Raw genomic sequence first — 16,513 nt, 5'->3', positions numbered from 1 at the left:
TAAACCATTTGAACCCAAGAGCTTCCCAATCAATTCACTTGCCCCTCCAATCTGTGGCCCCACCCCAGCCCAGGAACTGATCCTGACATTTTCCACTGCCCCTCAGTCCTTGGGAATGGATCACTGTGCCTCGCTGGAGCCCCATTCATTACACAGTGCCCCCTTGGAGGCCTGGACTCCTTGTATATATCTAGACCCCCCACCTCCCACTGGGCAGATACTCCTGTGGAGCCCTGTGTCTGCTCAACTTCCTGTCCCCAGGCATAGACTGGGATGAGAACTCAATGCTGTCCGGTTCTCCACTGGCTGATGGTGAGGTTACCCTCATGCACCCCCACTGTCTCCCCCTCTCAGGATCTCAGCCCTGTCTGAGCTCTGCTGGCCTCCCAGCATCTGCCCGGCCATCTCTCACACTCTCTCGACCCAAGTGTCTAGAAGTCTCTTGGGTGCCTCCTCCTGGATGGCCCACAGAATTTCACCCTGATCTCAACAGCTGCCGGCCATAGAGGTGCCTCCTTCTTCCAGGTCCCCAGCTAGGGCACAGTCCCACGATGACCATGCCTCCTGGCCCAGAGCTCTGGGCCTCATCCTGGTACCTTCCTTCCCTTTTCTCCCATAGCCCATCACACATCTCCATCCTGTCTCTCTTTTTCTTTTCATGGCTGCACCTTCACGGCAGCATAGGGAGGTTCCCGGGCTGTGGGTTGAGCCAGTGCTGCAACTGCTGGCCCACACCACTGCCACAGCAATGCTGGATCCTTAACCCACTGAGCCGCAGTGGGAACTCCCTCCGTTCTCTCTTCTGAAGGTTTCATATTTTCCCTCCTCTCACTCCCTCTTCTGGCCCGGCTGCCGCCCGCATCCCTTATCCCCACACAGCCCTTTCCTACACTCCTCCCTGGTTTCCCACCCCATTCCTGCCCCTTCCCATCTGGAAGGATCTGGCTAAACCACAGACCTGCTCCTGTCAGGTCTTACCCCTGCTGAAAGCCTGCTCTCCTGACTAGTGCTCTAGTCCTGTGACCTGCCAGGCCTGAATGCTGCTGCCTCTTCAACCCCATCTCTTGCCCCGCCCCTCCCCCAGCACGTGGTCCCTGTGCCCTCAAACAGTACTCAGTCAGCTTGCCTTTCCCCAAACGCATCGTGCTTCTGCGCACTTCCCAAAGGGAACATTCTCTTCCCTCCGCCCAAACACTTTTCCCATCCTTCTCCACCTAGTGAATATTTCTCCATGCTTTGAGGTCCAACACAACCATCCAGTCTGCTGAGAAACCTAGCGTGACTCCCGCCAACCTAAACCAGAAACCTGGTTGCTGCTGGAGCTCATTCTCTGCCGGGCAGTGAGCCCTGCCCTTCCAATGCTGGGTCTCACAGCAGTTCCCCCAACAGCCCCCCGGGGCACAAGAACAAACACGTCCAGCTTCCTGATGAAGAAACTGGGACTCAGGGAAGGAATCACAGCCAGGGAGTGGACAGAGTCAGGATTTGAACTTGTGATCTCATGCAGCCTGGCTCATCCAGTTATTTGAGAATTTTTATCTCCATTTTGTAAGTTTTTATTTTATAATTTTTCTCTATAGAGGCACACATGTATATAACTTGTGAATAAAAATATACTTCATATAACAAGCGGCCACAGGATTCTCCACAGCCCTGTGATCTCTCTCTGCTCAGTAGCTTCTTCATCTGCTCCTGATGGACGTAGGGGCTTCAGAGCATCCTTTAGGGCCACGTTTTTGTTAGGGTTTGGTTTGATTTTTCTTTTTCTTTTTTTTTTTTTTTTTTTTTTTTTTGCCATTTCTTGGGCCGCTCCTGCGGCATGTGGAGGTTCCCAGGATAGGGGTCGAATTGGAGCTGTAGCCGCCGGCCTACACCAGAGCCACAGCAACGTGGGATCCGAGCCGCGTCTGCAACCTACACCACAGCTCACGGCAACACCGGATCCTTAACCCACTGAGCGAGGCCAGGGATCAAACCCGCAACCCCATGGTTCCTAGTTGGATCGTTAACCACTGAGCCACGACGGGAACTCCTTTTCTTTTTCTTTTTTACAGTGTTTATTATTTTATTTTTAATCCAATGAATTTTTATTTTTTTTTATTTTTTTTCTTTTTAGGGCCACCTTGTAGCCTATGGAGGTTCCCAGGCTAGGGGTCTGTCGAATTGCAGCTGTAGCTGCCACCCTGCACCAGAGCCACAGCAACTCAGGATCCGAGCCGCATCTGTGACCTACACCACAGCTCACAGCAATGCCAGATCCTTAACCCACTGAGCCAGGCCAGGGATCGAACCCTCATCTTCATGGATACCAGTTGGGTTCGTTAATCAGTGAGCCACGATGGGAAGTCCTCCAATGAATTTTTATTATATTTATAGTTGTACAACCATCATCTTCGCCTAATTTTAGAACATTTCCATCCCAAACCCCTCGTCCACCCCTCCCTCTCCCCACTTGTCCCCTTTGGTAACCGTAAGTTTTTCAGAGTCTGTGAACCCGTTTCTGTTCTGCAAATAAGTTCATTTGTATCCTTTTTTTAGGTTCCACACATCAGTGATGGCATGTGACCTTTGTCTGTCACTGTCTGACTCTCTGACGAACTTCACTCACCGTGATACTTTCTAGGTCCATCCATGCTGCTGCAAATGTCATTATTTCATTTTTTTAACAGCTGAGTAATATTCCATGGCATATATGTACCACATCTTTTGATCCACTCCTCTGTCGATGGGCATTTGGGTTGTGCTCTGTCCTGGCTATTGTGTATCGTACTGCAATGAACATTGGGGTACATGTATCTTTTCGAGTTGTGGTTTTCTCTGGATGGATGCCCAGGAGTAGAATTGCTGGTCATATGGTAATTCTATGCTTAGTGTTTTGAGGAATCTCCACCCTGTTTTCCATAGTGGTTACACCAATTTACCTTCCCGTGTTTTTTTGGTTTTTTTTTTTTTTTTTTTTTGCTTTTTAGGGCCAACCTCCATAGGGAGGTTCCCAGGCTAGGGGTTAAATCGGAGTTAGAACTGCTGGCCTACACCATAGCCACAGCAACACAGGATCCGAGTTGGGTCTGCAACCTACACCACAGCTCACGGCAATGCTGGATCCTTAACCCACTGAGCGAGGCCAGGGATCCAACCTGTGTCCTCATGGATGCTACTCAGATTCGTTTCCACTGAGCCACGACCAGGAACTCCTCCTCAGCGGTTTTTAATGAGATAGTTTACGTTCTTTTTATCACACTAAGTCTGTGAAATCTGGTGTGCATTTTATTCTCATGACTCATCTCATCATCTCACTTTGGACCAGCCTCGTTTCAAGTGCTTGAAAGCCATATGTAGCCAAGTGGCTGCCAAATTGGACATCAGAGCAGTGGACAATGTCTTGACCATGGATCTAGGAGTGTGGCTTCCTTGAAGTCCAGATTTAACATGTGATGGTGTGCCTCCAGGGGAGAGCATGGCTTAAGGTCAAGAAACTAGGAGTTCCTGCTGTGGCACAGCAGGTTAGAATCCCCCCAAAAAAGAAAAAAAAAATTGGAGTTCCCATCGTGGTGCAGTGGTTAACGAATCTGACTAGGAACCATGAGGTTGCAGGTTTGATCCCTGGCCTCGCTCAGAGGGTTAAAATGATTGACCTGGGGGTCCCCAAGGTCAAAATGATTATAATAATATCAAGTCACTCACCCTTTTTCTTTTTTCTTTATTCGCCGCACCTACAGGAGATGGAAGTTCCCAGGCTAGGGGTCAAATTGGAGCAGCAGCCACTCGCCTATACCACAGCCACAGCAACAACAGATCCGAGCCACATCTGTGACCTACTCTGTAGCTCTAGGCAATGCCAGATCCTTAACTCACTGATCTGGTGTTGCTGTGGCTGTGGCTGTGGCGTAGGCCGGCAGCTGTAGCTCCGAATAGACCCCTAGCCTGGGAACCTCCATGTACCACGGGTGTGGCCCTAAAAAGCCAAAAACAAAACAAAACAAAAACAAAAACAAAACCCTGTAACTTGAGAGTTCCCACTGTAGCCCAGTGGGTTAAGGATCTGGAAATTGTCTCTGCAGTGGCTGGGGACGATGCCAAGGTGTAGGTTCAATTCCCAGCCTGTGCAGTGTCCGTGGGTTAAGGATCCAGCATTGCCACAGCTACGGCATAATTTGTAGCTGTGGCTCAAATTCTATCCCTGGTGAGAAAATAAGTAAATAGGAGTTCCCGTCATGGCTCAGTGGTTAACGAATCCACCTAGGAATCATGAGGTTGCAGGTTTGATCCCTGGCCTTGCTCAGTGGGTTATTAAGGATCTGGCGTTGCCGTGAGCTGTGGTGTAGGTCACAGAATCCCATGTTGCTGTGGCTGTGGTGCAGGCCAGCAGCTACAGCTCCGATCTGACCCCTAGCCTGGGAACCTCCCTATGCCGTGAGTGTTCGCGCCCCTCCCCCCCCGCCCCCCGCAAAAAAACTCGCAAAACCCAAACTGCCATTTCGCAGAAAAACTCAGAGAATCAATAATCTTTTTCTCCCCTTTTTTCCCTGCCACTCGGCATATGGAGTTCGGGCCAGGGATCAGATCTGAGCCACAGTTGATGCAGCAGTGCCAGATCCTTAACCCACTGTGCTGGGCCAGGGGTTGAACTTGTGTCCTGGCACTGTTGAGATGCCACAGATCCTGTGGTGCCACATTGGGAACTCCAGTTCAGTGATTCTTAACCTTTTTGGTCTCAGGTCCCCTTATGCTCTTAAAAAATATGAGAGGAGTTCCCTGATGGCCTAGTAGTTAAGGACTTAGTGTTGTCACTGCTGTGGCTTGGGTTACTTCTATGACTTGGATTCGATTCCTGGCCCAGGAACTTTTGCATACCATAGGTACGGCCAAAAAAAATTATTGACTCCAAAGAGTTTTTGTTGATGTGGATTATATTTATCCATATCTACTGTATTAGAGGTTAAAACTGAGAAATTTAAGTAATATTAATTTATTCATTTAAAAATAATTTTAAAAACCAATTTTAGGTGAACATAAATAATATATTTAAAATTCAAAACAATGGTATTTCCAAAACAAAAAGAAAATTTAATGAGAACAGGGACATGGTTTCACTTTTTTTTTTTTTTTGTCTTTTTGCCTTTTGAGGGCTGCTCCCGCAGCATATGGAGGTTCCCAGGCTAGGGGTCGAATCAGAGCTGTAGCCACTGGCGTACACCAGAGCCACAGCAACACGGGATCCGAGCGCATCTGCGACCTACACCACAGCTCACGGCAATGCCGGATCCTTAACCCTCTGAGCGAGGCCAGGGATCAAACCTGCAACCTCATGGTTCCTAGTCAGATTTGTTAACCACTGAGCCATGATGGGGACTCCTGGTTTCACATTTTTGTAGATCCCTTTAATGTCTGACTCAGCAGAAGAAAGCTGGATCTTCACATCTGCTTCTGTGCACAGTCTGCTGTGATTCTGTGCAGGCTGCTCTGTACACTCAGGACAAAATGAGAGTGAAAAGGGCAGGGAAGGAGTGTCCATGAGGATGCAGGCTTGATCCCTGGCCTCGCTGACAGCCTACACCACAGCCACGCAGGATCTGAGCCCTGTCTGCAACCTACACCACAGCTCACGGCAATGCCAGATCCTCGACCCACTGAGAGAGGCCAGGGATCGAACCTGCAACCTCATGGTTCCTAGTCAGATTCATTTCTGCTGCGCCATGACAGGAACTCCAAGTTGCAGTTTCATCTCTTACTTCCCATCTTGCATCTCATTTATTTGCTGGTCTTACGCTTTGCAAAGACTGTCGGACTATGTCAAAAGCAAAGTTGATTCTTATATACTCCCATCACAGCCTTCTGAATGTCTTGTCTTGTTATCCCTATTTTATAGGAAAACTGAGCACAGAGAGTTAGCCTTGACCAAAGCCACACAGCAAGTAAGCAAACTAACCAGACTCCACCAAAAGCTGTGTTCTCAAGCCCAGCCTTAAAGAAAACTCACTAAGTATCCTGTATTTTCTCAACAGGAAAATACCCTGCAAGTTCCACAGTGACCCGGATCTTGGAGGAGGAGGTTCTGGGGACTGAGTTCTGGTTTGGCTCTGCTTTCTTTCTGAGCCTCACTTCCTCGTGTGAGGAGACAGCATCTGAAGACACAAAACTCTGTCTTCAGGGTGGAAGTGACGGCCCCAAACACTGTATTCATTTCCTGTGGCTGCCTAACAAGTTCCACAAACTTGGTGGCTCAACACACCAGAAATATATTCCTCTCTTCTGGAGGCCAGAAATATTAAATCAAGGTGGGCAGGGCCGCATCCCATGAAGCTTCTAGAGGAAGATCCTTCCTTGCCTCCTCCAGCTTCTAGGGCTCCAGGTGGTCCTGGCTCGTGGCCCATCACTCCGGTCTCTGCTCCATCTTCACATGGCCCTTCCTCTGCCATCTGTGTTCCGTGTCCCTCTGGCAGGGTTCTGTGGACTGTAGTTTGAGAATCGCTCCTTCCCTTTGGGTTCTATAGGGCCTAGAGACAGTATCCTAGGAACAGAACACCTCTTGTGCCAGGCGACCTGGTTCAAAAGACAGTTCTGGTGGCTCAGCAGGTTAAGGAGCTGGCATTGTCACAGCTGTAGCTCTAGTTAGTGCAGTGGCATGGGTTCAATCCAGCAGGGAAAAAAAAAAAAAAAAAAAAGAGCTAGAGAGACAGCTTTGACTGCAAGCAGGGTGAGCTCAGCTATTCTCAGATATTCTCGTTTCTTCATCTCTCACATGGAGATTGGAGTTCCCACTGTGGATCAGTGGGTTAAGAACCCGTCTGGTATCCATGAAGATGCAGGTTTGATAGCTGGCCTTGCTCATTGGGCTAAGGATCCCGCATTGCTGCAAACTGTGGCGTAGGTCGCAGTTGTGGCTTGCATCTGGCATTGGTGTGGCTGTGGCATAGGTCAGCAGCTGCAGCTGCAGCTCCAGCTCTGATTTGACCCTTGGCCTGGGAACCTACATATGTCACAAGTTCGGCCCTAAAAAGACAAACAAACCAAAAACCAAAACCAAAAACTCTCCAAACCAAAACAAAAAACATGAATATGGTACCGATGAAAATAATAAAAGTACCTCCATCCTAAGGTTATAGCAAGACCCTTAGATTCCTCCTCAAATTACATCTGGCATGCAGTGTACAGTAAACATTTTGCTGTTAGTAGCTTGGGAAACACCATTTTATTTTATTACCACTTTTTATTCATGCAGTTAGTTTCTCCAGAGGCCAGTCTTGTGCTGGTCAGTGCTGGGGACATGGCGATGACCGAGAAGGGCCTGGCTCTGCCTTCAAAGGGCTCCCCATCCAGCAAGGCCCAGAGTTTAATTTGTGAGGGATGGCCCTTAGCACCGCGAACCTGAGAAGTGTGAGTTCTTAGGACTGGGGAGGTGGGAAACGGCAAGGAGCCCTGGCAAGTGGAGAGGGGGACAACTGTGGCCTGATGATTGGCCCGGTTATTTTGCTATTTTGCCCGTTACTCTGCCCCTAAGACGCCTCAGTCGTGTTGCCTATCTGGTTCATCCCCCCTCCTTCCCAACCTCTCTTGTATAAAGTTAGTTCATAGATTGGGGGGGGGGCTCTTTGAGGGAAGTCCCACCTCTGCTCTAACCTCGGTCTCTCATGCTGCAGCTCCTCCTTTGGCTGCATATCCATCCACAGTGCCACGTGGAAACTTGGGATGTCCAGGCAGAAGAAGTGTCCGGGATGGCGGGGGTCCGGTCCAGGCGCCTCCACTGTCCCCAATCCGGGGGCCGCCGCTCGGGGCCCGGGTGAGTCAGTCCCCGGCGGCTTCCGCGTCATCCCGGCCGCTCCGCTCCTCGCTATTTCGGGTTCCGGGCGCTATAAATAGAGGCTCACGGAGCGGAGCCGCTCCCCCTCCGCTCCGGCCCCCCTGCGTCCCCGGCCCCGCCGCGATAGCCCGGCCGCGCGTCACGGCGGCTAAGTTTAGAGGCGGGTGGGGACGCCGGCCGGGTCACTGCGCCCCTCTGCCGCGCCCCCGCTTCCAGAGACTTCGGTCCACACCACTTTACCCCCAGCCCTGAGTCCCTTGTGCGGAATTAGAGGCGAGGTGTCCCCATTTTCGCCATCCCCACCCCAATCCTTCCGAGGCGTAGAGGAAACTCGAAGTCGGGATCAGGGGAAGGTTTGCTAGTGGACCAGGGTCTGGAGGAGTCGCCTGGGAACTTCGGTTGGGGCTGGAATTTGAACTTGGAGCGCTGGGAAGGTCGGGGAAATCAGAGTACAGACAGCTGTTAGATTCGAACTGGCAACTCTGGGAGCCGGTAGTTTCGAATCCGGGATCTGGAAGTTCAATTTGGGAACTGGATGTAGGCATCAAACTTGGAAATACAATGTAGAGCCGAGGGCAGCTTACCCCCCCTTAACTAATCTAAACAGTCTCAGAGTCACCTGAACCGCGCTCAGCGGGGCCTTTGCCGCACTTCTGCGTTAGAGAAGCGGGTCGGGAGAAGCGAAGGGGCTGCTTCTTCGTGGTCTTGTCCCAGCGCGGGTTCTGGCGCCCCTACACCCCAAATCCTCTTGTGGGGCACCATCGCCCCCTGGCGGAAAAGGCACGCGTTGCAGGTTTGTTTGGTAATTCCCATTCCCCAGCGGGAGAAACTGAGGCCCGCCCAAGAGAAATGCCCAGAGAGCATTTTCCTTCTAGAAATGCTCTCTGCTCTTGGATTCAGAGACACATTTTCACAGTCCTTCAATGTCACTGTGGCCTCGGTTCCTTCATATATCAAATGAGCCATTGTATATAATCTTAAAATAGATTAAGTACTTTGAGCTAAATCCTCACAGTAACGCTATCGTGAGGGTTATTGGGGAGGATTATCACGAGGACTTAATCTACCTTAAGATTAAGTTATCTAGTTGATGGCAATATTTTTTTTCACATTTGAATAATTTATATTTTCCTATGCTATGAACATTAAGATATAATAAAAATAATGCATGAGACATACTTTTGCCAAAAGTTATTTGATATTTACCTGAAATCAATGATAAGTATCTAAATTTTTAAATTTCCGTTCAGTCTTTTATTTACAGGTATACTTTTTTAAATTCAGTAATGAATTTTATTACGTTTATAGGTGTACAAACATCATCACAACCAAATTTTTACAGCGTTTCCATCCCAAACCCTCAGTGCATCCCCCTGCCCCCCAGCCTGTCTCATTTGGAAACCATAAGTTTTTCAAAGTCTGTGAGTCAGTGTCTGTTCTGCAAAGAAGTTCATTGTGTCCTTTTTTTTAAATTCCACATGTCAGTGATAGCATTTGATGTTGGTGTCTCATCGTCTGAATGAGTTCACTTAGCATGGTAATTTCTAGGTCCATCCATGTTGTTGCAAATGCCATTATTTCTTTTCTTTTAATGGCTGAGTAATATTCCGTTGTGTGTATGTACCACATCTTCTTGATCCACTCCTCTGTCGATGGACATTTAGGTTGTTTCCATGTCTTGGCTATTGCAAATAGTGCTGCAGTGAGCATCGGAGGACGTGTGTCTTTGCAAGTCATGGTTTTCTCTGGAGAGATGCCCAGGAGTGGGATTGCTGGATCAAATGGTAATTCTATTTTTAGTTTTCTGAGGAATCTCCATACTGTTTTCCACAGTGGTTGCACCAATTTACATTCCAACCAGCAGTGATATAGGGTTCCTTTTTCTCTACACCCTCTCCCGCACTTATTGTTGGTAGACTTTTGGATGATGGCCTTTCTGGCTGGTGTAAGGTAGTACCTCGTAGTGGTTTTGATTTGTATTTCTTTAATAATGAATGATGTTGAATATCCTTTCATGTGTATTTTGGCCATCTGTATGTCTTCTTTGGAGAATTGTCTGTTTAGATCTTCTGCCCATTTTTTGATGGGGTTGTTTGGTTTTTTGGTATTGAGCTGTGGGAGGTATTTATAAATGTTGGAGATGAGTCCCTTGTCAGTCGATTCATTTGCAAATATTTTCTCCCATTCTGTGTGTTGTCTTCTCATTTTGTTTAGGGTTTCCTTTGTTGTGCAGAAACTTTTAAGTTTAATTAAGTCCCATTTGTTTATTTTTGTTTTTATTGTCATTACTCTAAGAGGTGGATCTGAGAAGATGTTGCTGTCGTTTAGTCAGTCAGGAGAATGTTTGGCCTACGTTTTCCTCTAAGAGTTTTATAGTGTCTGATCTTATATCTAGGTCTTTAATCCATTTTGAGTTGATTTTTGGGTATGGTGTTAGGAAGTGTTCTAATTTGTTTTTCTTTCTTTCTTTTTTTTTGTCTTTTTTGCTATTTCTTTGGGCTGCTCCCGCAGCATATGGAGGTTCCCAAGCTAGGGGTCGAATCGGAGCTGCAGCCCCTGGCCTATGCCAGAGCCGTAGCAACGCAGGATCCGAGCCGCGTCTGCAACCTACACCACAGCTCATGGCAACGCTGGGTTGTTAACCCACTGAGCAAGGGCAGGGATCGAACCCACGACCTCATGGTTCCTAGTCAGATTCATTAACCACTGCGCCACGACGGGAACTCCAGTGTTCTAATTTCATTCTTTTCCATGTGGCTGCCCAGTTTTCCCAGCACCTCTTATTGAACAGGCTGTCTTTCCTCCATTGTATTTTCTTGCCCCCTTTGTCATAGATTAGTTGACTGTAGGTGTGTGGGTTTAATTCTGGGCTTTCTATCCTGTTCCACTGCTCTATATTTCTTTGTGCCAGTACCATACGGTTTTGATGACTGTAATTTTGTAGTATAGTCTGAAGCCAGGGAGCCTGATTCCTCCAACTCCATTTTTCCTTTTCAGGATGTCTTTGTGCTTCCAAACAAACTTTAAAATATTTTGTTCGAGTTTTGCGAAAAATGTCCTTGGTGATTTGATAGGTATTGCATTGAATCTGTAGATTGCCTTGGGTAGTATAGTCATTTTGATAATATTGACTTCTCCAATCCAAGAGCGTGGTGTGTCTTTCCATCTGTTTGTGTCATCTTTGATTTCTTTCATCAGCATCTTATAGTTTTCAGAGTACAGGTCTTTTGTCTCTTTAGGTAGGTTTATTCTTAGGTATTTTTTTTTTTTCTTTTTGATGCAATGGTAAATGGGATTGCTTCCCTAATTTCTCTTTCTGATCTTTCATTGTTAGTATATAGAAATGCCATTGATTTCTGTGTATTGATTTTGTATCCTGCGACTTTGCCAAATTCGTGGATGAGCTCTAACAGTTTTCTGGTAGAGTCTTTAGGATTCTCTAGCTATAGTACCATGTCCCCTGCAAATAGTGATACTTTCACTTCTTCCTTTCCAATTTGGATTCCTTTTATTTCTTTTACTTCTCTGATGGCTGTGGCCAGGACTTCCCAAACTATAATAGTGGCAAGAGCGGACATCCTTGTCTTGTTCCAGATCTCGAGAGGAATTCTTTCAGCTTTTTTTTTTTTTTTTTTTTTTTTTTTTGGTCTTTGTGTCTTTGTTGTTGTTGTTGCTGTTGCTCAGCTTTTCACTATTGAGAATGATGTTTGGGTTTGTCATATGTGGCCTTTATGATGTTGAGGTAGGTTCCCTCTATGCCCACTTTCTGAAGGGTTTTTATCAGAAATGGGAGCTGGATGTTGTCAAAGCGTTTTCTGCATCTATGGAGAGGATCATCTGGTTTGTTTTGTAATTCCCGTTCTCCAACGGGAGAAACTGAGGCCCGCCCAAGCGGCTTCCTTCTGGAAATGCTCTCTGCCCTTGGATTCAGAGACACATTTTCACAGTCCTTCGCTGTCACTGTGGCTTAGTTCCTTCATACATCAAATGAGCCGTTGGTATATAATCTTAAAGTAGATTAAGTGCTTTGAGCTAAGTCCTCACAATAATGCTATCGTGAGGGTTATTGGGGAGGATTATCGCGAGGACCTAATCTACCTTAAGATTAAGTTATCTAGCTGATGGCAATATACGCATTTTTTTTCTTTGCTTTATTAGGGCCACACCTGCAGTATATGGAGGTTCCCAGGCTAGGGGTTGATTTGGAGCTACAGCCGCCGGCCTACACCACAGCCACAGCAACGCCAGATCCGAGCCAAGTCTGCAGCCTGCACCACAGCTCATGGCAATGCCGATTCCTTAACCCACTGAATGAGGCTAGGGATCGAACCCGCAACCTCATGGTTCCTAGTTGGATTTGTTTTCACTGCGTCGCAATGGGAACTCTCTGATGGCAATATTTTTGTTATTTAGAGAGCCCCTCTTCCTGTAACTGTGTAGCCCCCTGTCCCATCATATATATATATATATTTTTGTCTTTTTGCCATTTCTTGGGCCGCTCCTGCGGCATATGGAGGTTCCTAGGCTAGGGGTGGAATCGGAGCTGTAGCTGCCAGCCTACGCCAGAGCCACAGCAACGCAGGATCCGAGCCGCATCTGCGACCTACACCACAGCTCACGGCAACGCTGGAACCTTGACCCACTGAGCAAGGGCAGGGATCGAACCCGCAACCTCATGGTTCCTAGTCGGATTCGTTAACCACTGCGCCACGACGGGAACTCCCCTGTCCCATCATATTGTTCACAGCACTGTGCTTTATCATCTTCAGAGCATGTATGGCTGTCTGGAACCCTTATTTGTGTGTTTCTTTCCTATGGTCTGTCTCTTCCATGAGACACTCAGCTGCACAGGGCAGGGACCGTGCCTGATTTGCTGGCAGATGAATCCCCAGAGCCTGCCCTGTACAGGGGCTCAAGGAATGAGTGAACCATCCATCTCAAGACAGGCCTCCATGGTCTTATTATTATATTATTATTTTGGTCTTTTTTTTAGGGCTGAACCTACACCATTCAGAGGTTCCCAGGCCGGGGGTGGGGGGGTGAATCAGAGCTGCAGCTGAGCCTACACCACAGCCACAGCAATGCCAGATCCAAGCTGCATCTATGACCTACACCACAGCTCACAGCAATGCTGGATCCTTAACCCACTGAGTGGAGCCAGGGATCGAACCTGCATCCTCATGGATACTAGTCGGGTTCTTAACCTGCTGAGCCACAGTGGAAACTCCTCCGTGGTTTTATTGAATTCTCACAACCTCAGTGGTTACAGATGAGAAAACTGAGGCTGACAGTAGTGAAGTCACTTGCTAAAGGACTCCTTCTTCTGTTCTTTGTTCATTCATGCAACACATGGTTCTCAGTTCAGTAGCCCCTTCTGGTTTCTGGGCACTGTGATCCAGTGATGGCCACAACAGCCTCAGCCCCTGTTTTCCCAGGACTTGATCAAGGGCCATTTTTTGGGGGGTGAGGGGTTGATACACCTGAACACTGCACCCACTGTGTGCCAGGTATGGATTTAGGCACTTTATATATAACTCATTTCATCCTTCTAATAATTACACATCATCCCCATTTTAGAGATGAACAAACTGGACTTCCTGTTGTGGCTCAGTGGGTTAAGAACCGGACTAGTATCCATGAGGATGCAGGTTCGATCCCTGGCCTCGCTCAGTGGGTTAAGGATCCGGCGTTGCAGTGAGCTGTGGTGGAGGTCACAGTTGTGGCTGTGGCCTAGGCTGTAGGCTGGCAGCTGCAGCTAGCTCCAGGAACTTCCATTGCCCTGGATGTGGCCCTAAAAAGGAAAAAAAAAAAAATAGAGATGAGCAACTGACACAGAGAAGCTGTATCAGCATAAGGTCGCACTGGAGTTCCCATTGTGGCTCAGTGGAAATGAATCTGATTAGCATCCATGGAGCGCAAGGTCACACTGCTGGTAAGTGATCCTGGGAGACAGATCACACCCAGTGGTGAGACTGCTTATGAAGGAAGGAGAATCAGGGAGATGGTGGATTTCTCATCCGTGACCGAGACATCAGGGAGATGGAGGGCCAGTATCTTCTAAGTGTGCAAGTAAAATAACTAGGAACCCAGAATTTGAGATTCTAATTGTCAAAGACACTTTCAGATAAGCAAGAGTCAGAAAGTTCCTATCCAGAATGTTCTCTGAAAGAGTTAGAAGAGAATGTACTCTAGCAAGATTCAGAAGGAAGGCATTTATGAAAAATAACAGAAAATTATTAAGGGTTGAATCCTGCTCCCCCCTGCTCCCCAAAAGAGATATGTTGAAGTCCTAACCCCTGTTACTTCAGAATGTGACTTATTTGGCAATATGGTCTTCACAGAGATAAGTTAAAATGATGTCACTAGGGTCAGCCCCAATCCAGTGTGACTGGCGTCCTTATAGAATGGGGAAGCTTGGACACAGAGACAGACGCTCACAGGGGGACACAATGTGAAGACACCCAGGGAGGGGTTCCCTTCGTAGCTCAGCAGTTAACAAACTGGACTAGGATCCATGAGGATGCGGGTTCGATCCCTGGCCTTGCTCAGTGGGTTAAGGATCTGGTGTTGCCATGAGGTGTGGTGTGGGTCTCAGACTCGGCTTGGATCTGGTGTTGCTGTGGTTGTGGCGCAGGCCAGCAGCTATAGCTCTGTTTTGACCCCTAGCCTGGGAACCTCCATATGCTGCAGGTGTGGTCCTAAAAAGGAAAAAAAAAAAGGCGGGGGTGCACACAGGGAGAGAATGGCCATCTACTAGCCAAGGAATGCCTGAGGCTACCAGAAGCTGGGAGAGATGCCTGGAACAGATCCTTCCCTAGTGCTTCAGAGGACGAATTGCCCTGCCAGCACCTTGAATTTGGACTTCTAGCCTCCAGAACTGTGAGATGATAAATTTCTGCGCTTAAACCATGCAAGTTTTGGTACTTCATTACAGGAGTCCTAGGAAACTAATGCCATGAACCAATTATATAAATAAGAATTAATTACAAAAAAATAATTTGCAATAGTCCCCTAACAAAAGCCAAAATCAGGAGTTCCTGTCATAGCTCAGATGTTAATGAACCTAACTAGCATCCATGAGGACGCGGGTTCAATCCCTGGCCTTGCTCAGTGGGTTAAGGATCTGGCGTTGCTGTGAGCTGTGGCATAGGACAGCAGCTGTAGCTCTGACTCGACCCCTAGCCTGGTAACCTCCATATGCTGCGGGTGCAGCCCTAAAAAGCAAAAAACCAAAAAAACCAAAAAAGGCAACCCCCCCAAAAAGCCAAAATCAGAGGAGTGATGGAAACAATGTGCTCATGGATATGAAAATGTGTCGATTTCCTGTTTTTTTTTTAATTAAAAAAATTTTTTTTGGTCTTTTTGTCTTTTCTAGGGCCACTCACTCGACATATGGAGGTTCCCAGGCTAGGGGTCTAATCAGAGCTATAGCTGCCAGCCTATGCCACAGCCGCAGCAACGCAGGATCCGAGCCGTGTCTGCAACCTACACCACAGCTCACGGCAACGCCAGATCCTTAACCCACTGAGCAAGGCCAGGGATCAAACCTGCAACCTCATGGTTCCTAGTCAGATTCATTAACCACTGAGCCACGACGGGAACTCAAATTTTAAAAATTTTTATTTATTTATTTATTTATTTGTCTTTTTGCCTTTTCTGGGGCCGCTCCTGTGGCATATGGAGGTTCCCAGGCTAGGGGTCTAATCAGAGCTGTAGCCGCCGGCCTACGCCACAGCCACAGCAACTCGGGATTTGAGCTGCGTCTGTGACCCACGCTACACCTCATGTCAACGCGGGATCCTTAACCCACTGAGCAAGGCCAGGGTTCCTAGTCGGATTCGTTAACCACCGAGCCAGGATGGGAACTCCTCAATTTCCTTGTAATTAATCCATCAGTTCAGTGCAATTCCAATCTTGGGCCCAATAGGATTTTTCAGAGAACTAGAAAAGCAGCTGCTAAAATCCATCTGGAAGAGAAAATGGACAAGAATGGTAAAGACAGATTTGAAACTGAACAGAGGTGGGGGGGTCTTGCCTTGTTGATATCAAAATACATCTAAATAAAGTAATTAAACAGTTTGGCATGGAGGCAAGGCACAGATGCAGAGATCAATGGAACATGATAGAAACAGCAGAGATAGATCTGTGTGTATGTGGGAATTTGGCTCATGATAAAGGTGGAATCTCAAAATTGGGAGCAGAACTGACTCTTAAAATAAATAGTATTGGGGAAGTTCCTTGGTGGCCTAGCGGTTAAAGGATGTGGTGTTGTCTTTCCTGTGTGGGTTTGATCCCTGGCCCAAGCTTCTGCTTGCCATAGGCAAGACCAAAAATAAAATAAAATAGAATAGAATAAACTAAAAGGCTCATATGGATTAAAGATAGAAACAAAATCAAAACTAGTAAAGTATTAAAAGTAATAATTGACTTTATTTATGAACTTGAGGTATGCAGAGTCTCTTAAACACACCAAAAGTGAGTCAGGATGGAAGAGATTGATAAATAGGTGCAAATAAACACTAAGAACTTCTTTTTTTGCTTTTTAGGGCCGCACCCTGCAGCATATGAAGCTTCCCAGGCTGGGAGTCGAATCAGAGCTACAGCTGCTGGCTTCCGCCACAGCCACAGCAACGCTGGATCTGAGCCTTGTCTGCGACCTACACCACAGCTCACAGCAACGCTAGATCCTTAACCCACTGAGCGAGGCCAGGG

General features: G+C 47.4%; 1 protein-coding gene across 3 annotated transcripts in view; it reads left to right on the top strand.

The window, feature by feature from the left end:
- The window catches only part of ERCC1 (ERCC excision repair 1, endonuclease non-catalytic subunit), a 25,362-nt gene continuing 16,464 nt past the window's right edge, over window positions 7,616-16,513 (top strand). Inside the window, exon 1 of one of the 3 annotated variants that reach the window (XM_021093264.1) lies at window positions 7,616-7,780. In XM_021093264.1, the coding sequence (XP_020948923.1) occupies window positions 7,632-7,780 (149 nt within the window). In that variant the 5' untranslated portion in view covers window positions 7,616-7,631. The remainder of the gene's footprint in view (window positions 7,781-16,513) is intronic. The other 2 variants (XM_021093261.1, XM_021093259.1) reach the window with 2 other exon arrangements.

The sequence above is a fragment of the Sus scrofa genome, chromosome 6 (genome assembly GCF_000003025.6).
Source record: "Sus scrofa isolate TJ Tabasco breed Duroc chromosome 6, Sscrofa11.1, whole genome shotgun sequence".
Classification (NCBI taxonomy): domain Eukaryota; kingdom Metazoa; phylum Chordata; class Mammalia; order Artiodactyla; family Suidae; genus Sus; species Sus scrofa.
The sequence above is the reverse complement of the archived record's forward strand: the minus strand, read 5'-3'. Positions and strand labels throughout refer to the sequence as shown.